The sequence below is a fragment of the Ahaetulla prasina genome, chromosome 1 (assembly GCF_028640845.1).
Source record: "Ahaetulla prasina isolate Xishuangbanna chromosome 1, ASM2864084v1, whole genome shotgun sequence".
Lineage (NCBI taxonomy): Eukaryota > Metazoa > Chordata > Lepidosauria > Squamata > Colubridae > Ahaetulla > Ahaetulla prasina.
In genome coordinates, this window is record NC_080539.1 from 361,032,179 (window position 1) to 361,050,466 (window position 18,288).

General features: G+C 42.8%; 1 protein-coding gene across 2 annotated transcripts in view; it reads left to right on the forward strand.

Annotated features, from left to right (window-relative positions):
* Nucleotides 1–13,481, forward strand: part of ARID3A (AT-rich interaction domain 3A) — a 91,911-nt gene extending 78,430 nt beyond the window's left edge. For both annotated transcript variants that reach the window (XM_058163324.1, XM_058163325.1), the window contains exons 7-9: nt 670–981; nt 4,185–4,274; nt 5,568–13,481. In XM_058163324.1, coding sequence (XP_058019307.1) covers nt 670–981; nt 4,185–4,274; nt 5,568–5,758 — 593 coding nt within the window. In that variant the 3' untranslated portion in view covers nt 5,759–13,481. The remainder of the gene's footprint in view (nt 1–669; nt 982–4,184; nt 4,275–5,567) is intronic.
* Nucleotides 13,482–18,288: the final 4,807 nt, after the last annotated feature.

Consider the following 18,288-nt stretch of genomic DNA (forward strand, 5'->3'; position numbering starts at 1 on the left):
GGGTGGGTGTGGCCAGCTGGACGTCATTTGTGTCGGGGGGCACCTATGGTGGGCCAAGCGCTTTGCCAGCAAAAACAGGCTCCCGAGCTCCATTTTCGCTGGCAGAGGATTGTAGGAGGCCATCACAGCCGGAAGCGGAGCTTGGGAGCCTGTTTTAGCTGGCAGAGGCACTGCAAGCCGGTCCCTCACTGTTTCCAGGGTAGCCCCGTGTGCCAGATGTAAGCACCCTGTGGGCTGGATGCACCCCTGCATTAAATGAACACGAGTCCCTTTCCCATGGAAAAAAGCTAAAATGGGCCAGATGGAAAGGCTTGATCGTGTAAGGAATAGGACTGTGCTCTTTTCTTTTGGAAGAAAGACTGCAGATCTTGAAGAAGTACAGCATTTCTACTATTCATAAAAAAAAGCCCAGCCTTTTTTTTTTTTTAAGATTCCACGTGAGCCTTAAAAAAGCAGCTGCAGCTGCTTTAAGGATTGCATTAATTTAAGTTTAATTACTTCTGTTAACATTACCTTCCTGAGATTATGGGAGCAGTCTCCTTGAGAGAGACTATAATTTTATCGGCTGCACCTATTTTGTATATGTGTTTTCTTTAGAAAAAAAGAAGGAAAAAAAAAAGCCCTAGAACCATTGTAGTCACCTCTCCCATCACTTTCCCCCCCCACCAGAGGAAGATTCTGCAATTCCTATTGCGGTGCCCACCCGCCTACCTGTCTCACTCGCAAACCATCCTGTCGTCGCAGCACAGGCTGCAGCTGTGCAAGCCGCCGCCGCCCAAGCTGCTGTAGCTGCTCAGGCGGCAGCGTTGGAACAGCTACGGGAGAAGCTGGAATCGGGGGAGCCACCAGAAAAGAAGATGGCGCTTGTGACAGATGAACAGCAGCGTCTGATGCAACGGGCAATCCAGCAAAACTTGCTCGCCATGACCGCTCAGCTGCCGATGAGCATCCGGATCAATAGTCAAGGGGCCCGCTCACCAGGTTGGTGGGTTGCTGCATGTTCCCTCCCTTTCCCCAAAGGTTGATAGCTGTCGTGTCCCACTCCTCCGCTGACGGCCGGGTCAGGGAAATCCGAATCAGGCTTGCCTCTCTGCAGCTCTGCCCAAAGTCCTAGCAAAGTCCTCAGAGCAGGCAGGAGACCAGAAAGTGACTTCAGCAAGATAAGTTCGACTTTGCCTGACTCAGAGACTGCCAGAAAGCAGATCCTTTATATAGGCCATGGGGTGTGGCTCCATGACTCAGCACTCATTAAGGCCTGCCCCTCCCTTCCTTCTGTTGCCTCCGCCTATCCAGTCTTCTGATGCGAGGGTCACTCCAATCAGCAGCTGTTGGAAATAAACTTTCCTCAGGCTCACATGCTGTGGGGGAGGGGGAGGGGTCTAGCTGCTCCGTTTGCCTGGGCATGGAGCCAGGGCTGGGGCCGGGGGGGTGCTCCCTCCTCTGCAGCCTGCTTGGGCATGGAGCCAAGGCTGGGGCCGGGAGATGCCCCCTCCTCAGCCTGCCTGGGCATGGAGCCAGGGCTGGGGCCGGGAGGACATTCTTCAGCGTTCGGAAGCAGATAAGCAGACCCCGGCTGCGGTGAGAGCGGGCAAGACACAACAATAGCCACACCAGGCTTGAGGTGGAGATGGATCGAAGCCATGAACCTTGGGCCCAAGGGTTGCTGAGGATTGCCTCGTATTGAAGCCTGAAGCTCTAACCACTGCGCCAACCACGGTGGCGCAGTGGTTAGAGTGTAGAACTGCAGGCTGCTACTTCTGCTGACTGACTGCAATTTGGCAGTTCAAATCTCACCAGGCTCAAGGTTTACTCAGCCTTCCATCCTTCCGAGGTCGGTAAAATGAGGACCCAGATTGTTGGGAGGCAATAGGTTGACTCTGTAAACTGCTTAGAGAGGGCTATAAACAATAGAGGGATTCAGCCAGGATGCACCACTTCGGGAGAACCGGTTGTTAACTTTCTGAGCAGTTTGGCAAACTAGTTGTTGGAAGAAATCATTAGGGCAGAGAACCGATTGTTAAATTACTTGAATCCCACCACTGGCTGTAAAGCAGGGGTCTCCAACCTTGGCCACTTTAAGCCTGGAGGACTTCAGCTCCCAGAATTCCCCAAACAGCAAAGCTGGCTGGGGAATTCTGGGAGCTGAAGTCCTCCAGGCTTAAAGTGGCCAAGGTTGGAGACCACTGCTATAAAGCACTGTAAAGCAGTATATAAGTCTAAGTGCTGTTGCTGTTACTATTCAGGGTACAGGTAATCCTCACTTACCAATCACAATAGGGGCCAGAACCTCTGTCACTAAGCAGTGTGGTCATTAAATAGAACATCTCCTGACCCTGACTGGCTTCCCCATTGATTTTGCTGGTCGGAAGCTCACTGTGAAGGTAACAAAATTGTGATAATGCATGCTGGATGCAAGTGCTTGAATCGGGACCACAGGACCACCCTGCACTGGCTTTAGCTTTAAGGAGCGTCTGTCTTTAAGTTTGAACAGCCCCTGAATGATATCGGTCAGTGAGGACTATCTGTAGTTAACACTCCCATTAAGAAACCATTTTACAACTATTACTGGAGGAGAAAGTTGTGACTTCATGGTTAGAAAGTTTATTTTCCAAGTAAAGGTCTGTTATGATCTTCTCTTTTTATTGTATGCTGCTCAGAATCATGTTTCGTGAGATGGGTGGCTATATACAGTAGTACTCAATTTAAGACCAGTCACTTAACAACATTTCAAAGTTATGATGCCCTCCCAAAAGCTACTTATGATCCATTTTTGAAGTTATGATGGTGTTATGTCCTCCTCGCTTCCGTCCGAACGATGGCTTAATTAGCCGGCTCTTATCAGCTCTGGCAGCAAAAGAGCCAGCGTCTGCCAAGAGCCCTCGTTAGCTGCCAAGACGCTGGTGAGTCACAACCTTCAGCTCTAGTCAATCCGTGGATTTGCCTGATACAAAGAGACACACCAGCTCTTGCTGCCTTTTATATCCCATGGGGTGTGGCTCCATGACTCAGAACTTCCTAGGCCTGCCCCTCCCCTACTTCTGTTGTTCTCTTCTCTCCTGCCTACAAAACCTGGGATTGAGCCAAGCCTGATTGCTGTCAGCTGGGTCTGCCGGGGGGGGGGGGGTAAGAGTCAGGGGAAGGAGGCCTCATTATCTCTTTCGCTTGGCCTGCTTCTGGCTCCTGGAGCTGATCCAGGGAGGCCGGTGCTTCCGAGGTAAGTCCTGATGGCCCTTCCCCCTCACTGTCCAAATCACTTTCTGGCAGCAGGCCCGGCTCCAAGGCACTTTTGGGCATGGGGCCAGGTTCAGGGGGCGGGAGCCACAACAGATGGCCACATAACACATACCCCACAATCACACAATAGCATTTTGAGCATTTGGTAACCAACTTACCTTTATGGCTCTTTGCAGTGTCCTGCAGTCATATGACTGTGATTTGCAACTTTTCTGGCCGGTTTCCGGAGTTTACTTCTGGTTTCCAGCAAAAAAGCAGCCTTCGGGGAAAATTAATTTGCTTTATGACTGCAGCATTTGCTTAACTACAGCGCTAGCTTAACAACTGTTGCAAAAATGTTTTTTTAAAAAAAAAATCAAGTCTGGTCACATCATGCCTCAATTTATGACCATAACGACTTATGATTGTAATTCCAGGCATAACTACAGTCATAAGATATAAATGTGATGAATAAAAATAAAAATGGATAGATTGTTAAAAACTCTGTAAATGATATAAATCAAACAAGTTTGCATTATTCCTTTCATTACTGCCAGCTGTATGTTTTCTGCACCATTTTAGCTTGCTGTAACTAGGCCTGTATTGAAAACTGAGTGCTCAAATTAGAAACTAATCACTGTCATTTTTATAAGTCTGCAAACCCCCCCAATTCAGTGAAAACTGATACTTTGTGTCTTTTGATGAAACCATTAAAAATTCAAGTGGTTAGGATCTTTCTTTTTAACAAGATTTCAGCATATTCAGATTATCCAAGTGGCTTAGAGATTTGCCTTCATTTCCATTTACAATATTTACATGTCCTTATTTTCCACCTTGCCCATTTAATTTCCAATTTATAAGCCGAGTATGTATAGCCCCAAATTTAAGTATTGATGCTTTAAGCTAATCTTTCGCCATACAAAGATCACTTTTTGTATCTAAAAAAAAGAGCCATCTTTATTCTTTTGCAGAAAATCGCCAAGACTCTTCCATGAATCTGGCCGCCAATGGCACCAGTAGCATAAGCATGTCAGTCGAGATTAATGGCATCGTGTATGCAGGTAAGGGGAAAATGCAGTTGGGACTTAGCGAAAATGGTTGGCTATTGTGGCAAGAATTGATTGTTCTATAAACTGTGTCATGTATTGTTAAAAAAGTGGATGGTGAGCATCCAGTCCCTAATCGAACAAGAAAGGGTGGGGGGCATGCAGTTTAGGAGTATTATTATTTTTTTCAGTCTGCAGAGTGTATGGCAGAGACATGATATCATCAGAGAGGGAATGGGCACGCACTGTTAATGCAAGCTTTTGATGACAAAAGAAAGCTACTAACATAAAGTTATTGTGCTGATTTTAATCCTTTAAAAACACAGAAACCCTTAAGTAGTCCAGAGAGCATTTGCAACAGTTCATAAGCTGAAGGCTCCCCCCTGATATTTTAAGAGAACGTCTCAAGTTCATCTTGACTTGGGAGGACTTCATGTCATTCTCCTGGCATTGCTTTATTGGGGGATGGGATGGGGTGTTTAATTGACTTGCCAATCCAGACTAAAGGTGTGGGATTTTCTAGTGGGCTCCCATCCAAGTTTTAACTAGATCAGACTCTGCTTAGCTTTTCACAATCAGCCAAAATTGACTAGCTGCTGCTATCTAGCGTGACACCTCTGTCCTAAGATGTAAAAACTAATGTGCTTACTCTAAAGTACTGCCCTCTTTAGTTAACCTTGGCATATTAATCCACATGGGTTACATTGCTTGAAAGGTGATACTTTAGTTTGGTAGGCTTCAATTATTTTAATAATCAGGCTTTTTGAATATGTTTTCTTAATGGTTTTCTTAATTTGTATATATATGCTGTTTTATTTGCCTGTGAACCGCCCTGAGTCCTTCGGGAGATAGGGCGGTATATAAATTTGAATAAATAAATAAATAAATAAATAAATTGTTATCGTATTTCCCTGAAAATAAGACCCTGTCTTATATTTTTTGGAACCCCAAAATAATCGCTTGGCCTTATTTTCGGGGAGGTCTTATTATTTTGGGGTACATGGAGCAAGACGGGGCTCCTCTTGCCGTTTTACCTGATTTCCAGCTCTGTCTCCCTAACCTTATCCCGAGGAAATGGCGGGGACTGGCTGCGCATGCGTTTAAATATTTTCAGGGAGGGCTTATTTTCGGGGAGGGCTTATTTTAGTGCATGCGCTCAAAAGCCCGATTTGGCTTATTATCAGGGGATGTCTTATTTTTGGGGAAACAGGGTATATAGGGAGGTACAAAAAGACGGGCTGCAGGAAAAGAAGAGTTATAGCCGTTGTGAACCTTCCCTGTCCATTTTTGTTCCCTGTTTCTTTCCAGGAGTGTTGTTTGCCCAAACTCCAGGAGCCTCATCTTCTCACAATAAAGGAAGCGCCAACAGTGGGCGGAGTTCCAGCAGCACTGGCAGTGGTGGTGGTGGCGGGGGTGCAACAGGTGGCACGGCAGCAGGTTCCCAAGTCGGTGTGCCCCCTGCACCGACTTCTACCTCAACCAACTCCTTATCGCCTTAAACCCACCACACCTCTTCTTCCTCCTCCATCCTGCCAAAATGAAGACACTGTTTGGACAGGACATTTGAGACCGGCCCTCCCCTTCCCTGTTTCCCCCGTGTGCAGTGGGGGAGTTAAATTGTGCCTTCTCCGCCCTCTGATACCCCCTAGGCATCAGGGCCTGACTGATATGTTTGGATGGGGTTTTCTTTGGATTTTGGGGCTGGATGGGGGTGGAATCGGTGATGAACCTTACCACACGTGGCATCCAGCCATGGACATTGAGGGGCAACAAGCATAGTGCAGGGGGTCTCTAAAGGTGCAAACTCCCCCCTCCCCACCCAGGCAGCAAGGAATTCAGGGATGGTACTGTCCTAGGATGGGACAAAGATTCAGAAAACAAAGTGCATTTTTCCAATGTAGCTGAAAACCAAACACCAAACAAAATTCAGGGGAAGTGGAGTACCTGGAATGATGGTTTTCTCCTGTCCTCCTTCCTCTGCTGTTCCCCCCCCCCTCCTCCCCTTTAAAGCATTTTTTACCCACTTGGTATTCTCTGTTTAGGGTTGTGCTCCATGGGGTTCTGGGCATTGCAGTCCCTGCATATCCAGAGGGCACCAATTTGGGGAAGGCTGTTCCTAGTGAATACATTGGAAAGAACAACCACACAAAAATTAAGTGGGGTTGGAGGGGGTGTTGTTAAATTCTGAGCCAGAGCAATACTGTGCAGACTTAGCTTTTTGATGTGATGCATTGTAGATCAGGGGTCTCCAACCTTGGTCCCTTTAAGACTTGTGGACTTCAACTCCCAGAGTCCCTCAGCCAGCAAAGCAAAACTGGCTGAGGAACTCTGGGAGTTGAAGTCCACAAGTCTTAAAGGGACGAAGGTTGGAGACCCCTGCTGTAGATCCATAACTCCTTACCTCATGCAAATCCACACTTTGCACTGTGTGTCCTTTTGATTTTGATTTTGTTTTGTTTTTTTAAGTTATTCTTTGGGATACCTCCAGACAAGTAGCACTGGCAGCAGTAGCAGCTGGTGTGCCTCCACTCTCACGGGCTTGCTTTGAAATGGAACCCTAAATAAAAAATATATATGCAGATATCAAGGATTTCACAGATGGAGGATAATTTGGGGGAAAGCTTTATTCCTTGCCTTTTTTAAAAACTGCTGTCAAACTATTTTAAGGAAAATGAAAGGGAGGGTGTAAATACAGTGTTTATTTTCAATAGATCTCTCTCCTCCCCCCCCCAAATCGGACCCACAAGCAAGCTTTCGTGTCTTTGCATTTGTTAAGGAAAGCACCTCTAAAAAGGGTTTTCTTCCCCCCCTCCTTCTTGCGATCTCGTAACAACTCCTTGGAGCTGTCCGATTCTTTCTTCCTCTCTTCCCCCCCAGATCTGGGTAGGGCTTTGAGGGTGCTCAGGTAGTTTTTTGTGTGTGGAGTGGGTGGGGTTTGAGGGGCTATGGTAGCATTTCATAGGATAATATTTTTATACAGAGCTGCCCCCACCCCACGTATGGATTGTACGTTTGTGAGAATGAGAACTGAAAGGAGCAGCCTGCCAGCTGTTTAATTGTTGGCTCTCTTCTAATTCTTTATCTTAACCCACAGAAGATTCCGTCTGTCATATGGTCAGAGTGGCTGATTACTTCAGAGGTTTCTTGAAAACAATTTAGATAGTAGCATTTACCTGTGGCATAATCTCTGCAAAGCTGCTTTTGTCTAAGCTTCTTTTCAAAGCACACCTATTTAGAAAACAGAAGAGAGAGGCATAGACATCATCATGACTTCTCTCAGGCGGGTGGGAATTATAACTGGGGGTGCACTACAGGATCCCCAAAGACAGTTCACAATCAACTTGCAGCTACTAATACTTTTTTTTAAAAAAACCTTCCTTTTTTCTTCTTTGAAAACCATAATTTGTTAGAACGAGTGCTAAACTCCTCAGGCTGTTTTAAGATTGGCTTCCTTGCTAGCTCTCAGATATGTTTGGAACACCGAAATTAGAAACTCGTTATAGGTTGTCCTGTGTCTCCAAAGGTAGTTTTAGCACAGTTTGCCTGAATGCTACACAGGGTTGCGTGGGATTCTACCAGGCTCCAGTGTTGTTGGGATATTATGGTACTCCAGAATCACTCCTGCCGTATTTATAATTTCATTTATAAGGAATTGAAAGGTCTGCAGGACAAATACCCTCCATTATTTCTAGCAGAGATCACTCCATTTTTGCCCCTTAGTCTTAGTCTTCTAGTATCCTTTCTCTGACTAGCTATATTTGGGTTTGCTTTAGACCAGCTGCGTGAGAGGCATCTACCTAGATTTCCCCCCCACTGCTTTTTGCAGTAACAAAGGAGGTGACAGGAACAGTTTGGTCTGTAGGTCCTCTGCAAATATAGAAAGGTAGCTTGGAAACAACATATTCGCAATCTCAAAAACCATTGTTTTTCAGGGCCACTGTTTTCAGTTTTTCCTTTTCCTTCTGACCTCTTTCTTTAATGCATTTTAGGAAAACAAATTTCCTTCTGAGTTCCACCCTTTCATTTCATTTGCAAAAGACCAGTGAATCCCAATAATGTCAACAAAAGATAATTCCTCATCTGCCATAGCAAAGGCCCTGTTGCCTATTTTGATCGGGTTTTTTTCCCCTCCCGCATTTTAATTTGCTGCTGAGGGAAGTGGACCCTGGTGAGCAATTTGGTTAATTCCCTCTTTCGATTCTCCTAGGTATATGCACTCCAATTCACTCCCTTTGTGCCCTCTGCAAGTATAATTTATTTCAGCCTGTGCAGTTAAATGACTGCCGCTTTCAAAGAAACGGAGCCTCTGTAAGAGAGACCCTGTTTGTGGATTTACCATGTGATATGAGACAGAAGTTGGAAACCTAGTTGGAGACACAGTCGGAAGAGGTTGCTTTATCATTGACGTCCTCCCAACATTAAACACATACTGTAGAGCAGGGGACTCCATACTTGGCAACTTTAAGACTTGTGGACTTCAACTCTCAGAATTCCCCAGCCAGCCATGCTGGCTGGAGAATTCTGGGAGTTGAAGTCCACAAGTCTTAAAGTTGCCAAGTTTGGAGACCCCTGCTGTAGAGTCAAGATTTCATTTTGGCAGGTGTTAATGTCAGGCCATCTTTTGTATTAGGCCTTCAGGCCTGCCACGTTACTAATTTGGGAAACTGGGAGGTCTGAAGGCCTAATACAAAAGATGGCTTCCAGACCTGACATTTAATTTTCTATGTGGTTGGTTTTGTGGATTTTTGAAACAGGCGTATATTCTTTCTGCCTCTTTGTTGCTGGGATTTTAATGCTATCACTGAGTTGCATCATAGAAGACTGGCATGTGGCAATCCTTTCCCTTAGGGCTGGTTTTTTAAAGTTGGGATCCTGTAATTGATTCAGCATAAACGGAAAGTATTTGAATTAAATGTCAGTGTTTTCAAGTAGGAGGCATGCATTTTCACCTGACTAACCCATTTCAGCCAATCGGCTGTGTTGGATGACCCAGACACGAGGATACCTTGGCAAGGGAGTGTTGGGAAATGGAGCCCCACATTTCTGATCGGATGCCAATGTAGCAAGGGCTAACGCCTGTGGAGAATTCACAGTTGTGGATCAAGCAGCTTTTGGGCATGCTGAGAATAGGAAAATTCAGCTTATCTTCAGGTTCCACAAATGCCGAAAGGAGTGCACTTCGTTTTGGGAAGCAGAGTGTCCTGGCCAAATTGAGCAGTTTCCCACAGTTACAGATCCCAGACACTTCAATCTATTTTGGGGCCTTTTATCGTAGTTCAGCTTTTCAGCATCTCCCCTCTAATGCCAGATAAGGTGAAACCCCTTGGTTACAACGGCTCCAGGTCTAGAAACATGGGGCAAAGCATGGCGTCTCTAAATGGTGGAGGAGGAGGATGGGTTCATTTTCTGAGATGAATGGAGGGCTCTGAGACCCACAAGCTGCCACACACACGGAATTTTTCCATTCTCAGGATAGCAGAGGGTATCTCATATATGGGGGTGGGAAAAAGACCTTCGGAAAGTGAAATCCAGGAGATTGGCTTCTAAGGGATGTAGAGGAACTGCAAAGTGGCTTAAATATGAAAGGGAGAAGGGGAAAAAAGTGCTCTTAAAGGCTGAATCCAACCCTTTTTAGATAGCACAAATCATTCTTTTTTCTCTCTCGTCTGCTTCCAGAACTCTGTTGACACAGGGAGGGGAATGCAAAAAAAGGGGGAAACACAGTTGTCATCAGGCACACTAACAAAAATTGCTTTTCATTAGTTAGATGCTGACTGGGTTCGAGGAGGAAGAGACACATTTAGGGTTTATCTGTGACCCATAGGCAGCCAAAGGGAGGAGAGCGTTGGGACAAGCGTCCCTCATCATTTCATCTGTGTTCTTTTGGTCTGATAACAGGGTGGTATCACATCCCAGCCTGGAAGCATTCCTTCCTCCCTGGAATGCCCTGCCATTCTGTCTTTCTGTGAAGACTAGCTACGAGATTGGAGCCTTTCCCTTCGTGCCTTCACCACAGTTCTTGGTATTTTCTTGTGTTTGCCCCGAATCAGCATTCCCCAACATGATTTCTTCCAAATGTGATAAGGACTCCCATCTTCCAGAACAGGGGTCTCCAACCTTGGCAACTTTAAGACTTGTGGACTTCAACTCCCAGAATCCCTCAGCCAGCAAAGCTGGCTGAGGAATTCTGGGAGTTAAAGTCCACAAGTCTTAAGTTGCTAAGGTTGGAGAGCCCTGTCCCAGAATGCCCAGACAATGTGGTGTAAGATCACTCTAGGAGTTCTGGGAACTGGAGTGCTATCACTGCTGGAGGGTGTCCAGCTAGGGAAGACTTGGTGTCTAGAGTTTCTATGAGATCTGGAAACTTGACTGCCCCTCAATTTTTCTGATCCAATCTACATGTACACCTCACTGGGTGGAACCAGCTGAAAGCATTTGGAGACTTTTTCTGCAGAAGCAGACTATTTGAGAATATGTTTCATTGAGTTTTAATAAAAAGCAGAGTTCTCAATCTTTGTGGAAATTTCATAGGCTAAAAGGGCTAAAACAGTCGTTTTCTAGATTTTATGTCTGAGGTGGGTTTTGTAAGTATGGCAATGAAGAAATCTCTACTTCCTCCCAGAAAAAAACCTTGAGTCATAATTGCCAGTAAGGTCCATCAGTATCTGTATTCTCTGCCACATAGCCAGCATTTTCTATTTTTGTTTCTTTCATCTCCTGTGCGAGTCTGAATGTTTTCTATCAGAGCTTTCTTGTAAAAATACAGGTGGTGGTGGTTTTTTTTTTTAATTCTTAAAATGATCATCCAAATTTGATCCATGTCTCTGCTGGCCATGCCCAAGATAGAATTTTGTGCAAAATTGTTCTGCTACATTCTTTCCATAAGCAAGTTATCCCTGGTTTAACTTTAGCTATAGGTAGGAAATATCTAACAATATAGTTGTGTGCGGAATATATTGGCTATCAAGTAGATAAAAACATATCACACAGGGCAGAGAGAGGGGAGGAATTGCTCCTATATTCTTCATTGTTCTGTGAAAAAGTGTCCCTGCTTCCCAAATATGCCTTTGCTAGATTGGTTAAAATGAGTTAAAGCAGTCTTTCTCTTGTGAATCCTTGTCCTCCTACTTCTCTTTCATCCCCAACGGGAAGTATTTTTACCTAACTGCTGGATGGACCATCTTCTTCCAGCAGCATAGAGAGTATTTAACAAAGAGGCAATTGAGGTAGCCATCTTGTCAAAGTTTAGGCCAAGCAATGTTCTCACCTCTGTTTGCAGCTTGTTGTAGTAAGACAAAGGCCCTGTTACCTTCCTTTAGTAACATAACAGATGCGTAAGTGTCTTTCTTGTGTTTGCTGCTCCATTGTAGGAGCTGCAATTCAAGTAATGAACCATAATTTCCTATCTCACTTGAATAGGGAAAACAATGGTTATTAGCTTTGGAATCAACTAGGATATTAACCCAGCTTCAAATAATGCTTTAATGTCCCAGAGTATTCCAGCTTTTGACGATCAGTTCAAATTACAGGGAAGCTGGTTAAATAGACAGTTTTTCATTTGCTTGGCTTTATGTTCACAAAGAGATTGTGAGGTTTGGCAAAAAGCATGTGTGTAGTAGTATTTCAGCCATAAAATTGTCCAAACGTGGCCAAACCTTTAGCGACAGCTTTCAGGAGCTGCGAAGTGCAAGCTGTCACTCTTGATTCCTTATTTTGGTAGCTCTTCCTTTGAAATTTACTGGTCTCAATCAAAGTAATTTAAATATGCCAATTTTGCATGAGACACCCTCCCAACCTGTGTGCGTCTACTGAGCATATCACTCTATTCATTATTGATGGGTGGGTCTTGGCATTTTCCCCATAAACACAATGAAAGAGGATTCTAGTATGCAGGTGGGTGGAGAAGAAAGATTCTATAACTAAATTTATATAAATATATATATATATATATAAAATGAGTGTGTATGTTTGTGTCTCTTTTCCCTTTTTTGAGTGTGTAATTGTGGGCGTGTGCGCGTGCGTGTCTAAGAAACGTATAAAATTTATTTTTCAGTCCAAGCTTTTTGACTAAGGATTGGATTTGTAACTCAGGGGAATTGAACCTGCTGTCTAGATCTTGATTGTATCGGGGGAGGCGGGTAGGGGGAAGGGTCTCGGAACAAGGGCGGGTTAAAAAAAATGTTCAGATTTGCTTGCTGTGGCTGTTACTTAGATGGTGGTGGGTTTAAAATATACGTTCTTCTGCTTGTTTTTAAACTTTCAAAAGAGCTGAGCCCCAGCATTGGCTTTGGTATTTCCATTTACGTGAATTTAATTATACCCAACAATCAAGGAACATTCCAGATTCTTTAATGATTTTGGAAAAGTTGCATTGGCGCCTTGAAGGAGTTGTAGTTGAGCAGGCAGTTGAGAGAAAAAACGGATACTCCTGAAAACATTCGGGTAAAAAGGAGACTTGAGTTAGAAGTGGTGATGCAAGATCACTCAGTCTCTTTGGGAAATAACTCTTCCTGTTCTCTTCTTATTTTAATAGCACACGTTAAAACACATTTAGCATTTTAAATCCACCACCTTTTTTTTCCCAGACCTCAAGCAATGCTCTCCAGCTTGCTCAACCCACAATCAAGTTTTGTCTTGGGGGGAGTTTATTGGCTTATTTTTATTCTTGCGAAGGGGGGGGGGGTAAGGGATGGCTTTAGTTAGTAAAAGGGTGTTTTTGTTCTTGCATTTGTACAAACACTGTGTTGAGGGGAGGTCTTGATTTGGGGGCTGGGAGAACATAATACTCTTCCCCCACTCTCCTTTGCATATCAGCTTAAAAATAAGATGTAATTTCAGTTTTTCTCTAGGGATTTTGAATGGAAAAAAAATTGAATACAGCAAGGATATGCAATCTGTACAGCGTATGTAGTTTTTTGACTCAGGTAAATATGAATTAAAAATCGTAAAAGAAACCACATTCTACCTCTGAAAACAGTAGGCCTGGGACTACCTTTTGTCTCCTGGCCTCTGTACTTTGTTTTTGTTTGTTTTTGCTTTTGTTTTTTTTTTAAATCACTTTTTTCGCAAAACATTCAGGTATTAACCTTTGTGACTTAATAAAGAAATAAAAACACTGAAAAGTTTACATTTTATAACATTATTACAGATTGTATTTAAACTTCAGAAATATTTAAGATGATTGTAACCTTGTAAAGTTTAAGAAATATTAAAAAAAAGAAGAAAAAGATACTTTCAAAGGTGTATGCCATCTATTTGTGTGTATGTGGGTGTGCGCGGGTATACATATTTATGTGAACATATGAATATGGTGCCTAAATTGAAATGAGGATAAAGGTAATAGTTTCCTCAGTTCTTCTTCATTCTCTTTCTTTAAAACAAATGGCAGCCTTTGATTTTTTTGCATGACAAAAATTCAATGGGGGAGGGATGAACTAAAGAATTACTTTGCTTACAGGATACTAAATGGATAAACAATCTAGCCTGTCATAATGTACCTTCTTATGTTCTTAAGCCTTCCCATCTGCCATACAGGGATAATAATATTGACTTACCTTTCTCGACTGTTGAAAAGGCTGAAAGAAGGTAAGAAGCAGAAGGCTGAGTTACATCGTTGAACCCTGGAATAGCAATATTCATTGATCCACAGGCAAAATGGCTTTTCACCTCATGCGTTGCCAAATTTATTGGAAGGTTCTGATATTCAGACTGTAAATTTGAATCACTAATACTCAAAATTATTTTGAATACAGAAAATAATACAGCACTAAGGTTCAGATCCAGCTACAAAATAATGTGGAACATACACTTTGAAATGACTATGGCATCCTCAATATTATCCACATTAAGAAAGGTTTCATTAGCAAAGAGAACAGGTTTGGCAATGGCCTCTGGTACGTGAGAAATAGAAATACACATTGTAGGTTTGTATACTGACAACGGCATTGTATCGTGCTGTGTAAAAAAAAATTGAAAATATGGATTATCTAAAAATCAGCATGAATGAAGGCCTGTTGAAGCGGACATCTTTATTTCAGCTTAAGCCAGCGATCCCCAACCTTTCCGCTCTGCGGACCAGCAGAACGGGGGAGGGAGAATCGTTACCTGTGAGCGGTGGGTGAGCAGACAAGTTGGATCCTGTTCTATTTGTGCCCTCCCACAAGTGGAGCTGTGTTTGTGTGTGCTGCTCACACAAGTGGAGTTGTGCACACGTGTGTGCTAGTCTGCTTCTGTGGCCCAGTTCCGAAAAAGCCGCAGTCCCGTGACAAGGCTGGGTACCCCTGCCTTAAGCAATTTTTAGGGTTTTTCTATTTAGCGTGATGAAAAATTCTGGAAAATTTTCAGATGGTTCCACACACTACTTTGAATAAAATATCATCTAACCATGGGTTTTGGATTTTCTTAGGTCTACCTTTGTTTTGAATATGAGATTTAACATTAATATCATACTTTTCTGAGAAAATAACAAGTAGGGGTGGGGAAAAGGAGGGTAGTTTGGATAAACATACATTAAGATACTTTTCTTTAAAAATAAAGAGACTCTATGGAACCTGTACATTTCCAATATATTTTCCATCTTAATAAAGATGTTCATTTGCCAGTTTGACTAAAACTTTTAAGAGCTGACATGTGATTAAGTAATATTTTTATCATGCTGTTTTAACAATGCTTCATTGACCAAGTCATAAGATGGAGCAACCACAATACAGCCATAGCAATGGTGAAATTCTACCAGTTTGCAGCGTTTCAGGTGAACCGGTAGTGACTAAAACTACCGGTTCCTCCAAACTGGTATTTCCAACGATCAGCTGTGCCGCACAATTTAAAATTGCAGGAAATCCTGCTTTCTAATGAATCTAAATCGTGCGGCACAGCTGTTCCCCCTCTCGCTGTTCCTTTTTCCACACAAAACGTGTGTTTGGCATGTATTGCGCATGCGTGCGCAGCATGAGTTTGGGGCGCACTGTGCATGTGTGCAGTGTGTGTTTGGCGCGCACAGCACGTGTGGGCAGCAAACGGGAAGATTTCACCACTGAGCCATAGTGGTTATGTACAATAGAATAGAATAGAATAGAATAGAATAGAATAGAATAGAATAGAATAGAATAGAATAGAATAGAATAGAATAGAATAGAATTTTATTGGCCAAGTGTGATTGGACACACAAGGAATTTGTCTTGGTGCATATGCTCTCAGTGTACATAAAAAAAAATACATTCATCAAGGTACAACATTTACAACACAATTGATGGTCAATATATCAATATAAATCATAAGGATTGCCAGCAACAAGTTATAGTCATACAGTCATAAATGGAAAGAGATTGGTGATGGGAACTATGAGAAGACTAATAGTAGTGCAGATTCAGTAAATAGTTTGACAGTGTTGATGGAATTATTTGTTTAGCAGAGTGATGGCCTTCGGGGAAAAAACTGTTCTTGTGTCTAGTTGTTCTGGTGTGCAGTACTCTATAGCGTCGTTTTGAGGGTAGGAGTTGAAACAGTTTGTGTCCTGGATGCGAGGAGATAGTCCTCAACTTACAATCACAATTGAGCCCAAAATTTATGTTGCTAAGTGAAAATTTGTTATGTGAGTTTTGCCCCATTTTATGACTTTTCTTGCCACATTTGTTAAATGAATCACTGCAGTTGTTAACTGCAGTTAGTAACATGGTTGTTAAGTGGATCTGGTTTCCTCATTGACTTTGGTTGTCAGAAAGTTGCAAAAGGGGATCACATGATCCTGAGAGACTGCAACCGTCATAAATGTGAATCAGTTGTCAAGCATCCGAATGTAAAATCACATGACCATGGGGATGCTGCAACAGTCATAAATATGAAAAATGGTCATGTTACTTTTTCAGTGCCGTAACTTCAAATAGTCACTAAGTGAACTGTTGTAAGTCAAGGACTACCTGTAATCGGTTTCCATTCTGATATAATGTAACGGGTGACTCCATCCAATGAGTCTGGATAGTTTCTTCTTTTCATCTAAAATCTCAAATGCATTTTGCTATGCTTTTGCACATCCTATCTAAACTCCTACAATCCTCATTTTCATCTGTATCAGATCTATTATCTACAGCTGCCTCTCAGCTCTTGTGTTAACCCACAAAAAGCTAGCTTTGTTTGTCCTTCCGTTGACAGGTAAACATGTTTTTATTCAGGCAGGCACGTAGGCTTTAAGATGATATTACTGAAATAGATTTTAATTGGTGAGTTACAGTAAAGCTGCTTCACTGATTATTTTTAATTGTTAATGTTTTCATTCTAATCCTGTTTTTATCCACAATAGCATTAGCTGCTCCGCATGTTTTTTTACAGAACAAGAGAATACAAATTTAGCAACAAGAAATTCTAGCTGCCATAACAGATTGCTCCCAGCCCCCCAGTCTAAAGCCTTTGCGTGAGGTTCATTATTCAGCTACCACAATTTAAAACCACTTACCATAACTTTTTTCTTGTAGGGTACTGTAAAAATGAGAGCCAGTTTGGCGAAATGATTAAAGAGGCTAAGTTGAAGCCAGGAGAATGTGAGTTCTAATGCTGCTTTAGGCAAAGAAGCCAGTTGGGCGACTTTGAATCTTATTTTTTCCTAGGAAGGAGGCAGTTGCAAACCACTTCTGAAAAATATTATCAAATGCTGTGGCGGAGGGAAACCCAATACCCCACATCATTTGTGTAGTTGCCAGGAGTCAAGATTGACCAAAAGGCATAAAATACATATAGTAGAAGCCGCCTAGATTGTGCGAAAAATGTATCACAGTAGTCATAATCAAGTATTTCCCAGATTTAGAAACTGTTAAGTATATTAAGGTAATTTAGAAACAGATGGTAGGAAAGTCTAGAATCAGATGCAAATGACTTGTCAATATTGGCTGGATGGTAGGTATTGTATCCAGCCATAGTTTGCTGATGAAACCCCAACAGACTGACACAGCACAACAAACCATGCCATAAAATTGAAATTATACCTGGCCTAGTCATCACCTGCTCTACATCTTTAACATCCCAAAAGAATACCATTCACATTCCTTTGAAATAAAAATAGTCAAAGTAGTCCTTGACTTACAGCCATTATTCCACTGAAGTTACAATAGCAGTGAAAAAAGTGACCAATAAGTGCATCACCACCCCATAGTCACATGATCAAAATTTGGGCACTTGGCAACCAGCCTGCAATTTGCAACAGTTTCAGCCTGGGGTGGGGGGATCATGCAATTGCCATTTGCCACCTTCCCAAGGCAGCTTCAGACAAAGTCAATGGGGGAAGTTGGATCCATTTAAAGGCAGCATGATTCACTTAACAGCTGCCGTGATTTTTATTTTATTTTTTAAACTGGCAAAAGTCATAAAATCGGGATCGAATTATTTAAACTGCCTCTGTTAGCAATGAAATTCCGGTTCCAATTGCCATCACACAGATTACCTGTATAAGCAGAAACAAACTTGAGATCTCCAGCCTTTATTTGAGACAACAGGCGATGAAAGCTAGGCAGTCCAAGATGCATGGAAAAAAGTTCTAGGGCAGGGGTCTCCAACCTTGGTCGCTTTAAGACTTGTGGACTTCAACTCCCAGAGTCCCTCAGCCAGCAAAGCTGGCTGAGGAACTCTGGGAGTTGAAGTCCACAAGTCTTAAAGCGACCAAGGTTGGAGACCCCTGTTCTATGGTAATACCGACTGCACGTCTGTGCATCAATGGCTAACTACTCCGATACAGGGTTGCATTATGGAAAACATGGTATTACTTTATGCAGAATACATGAGTAGGAGGCAAGCACCCCCTAGTGATTGCTTAAATGATGGCCACAAACTGAGTTTCAACTAATGACAATTTCTTTCCCGATTTTTATACGAGTCTTATTTTTTCCGGCTTGCACTTCAGTAGGGAGACAGATTAAATCTGCGGGCGGGCGGGGGGGGGGCTGTTAAACCAAGTCAATTAAAGGTCAAAAGTGTTGTGCAAAAACACTATTCGGTGGCTAACAAAAAAAAAAAAAGAGAAAGAAAAGCTTCACGAAATTTTGTA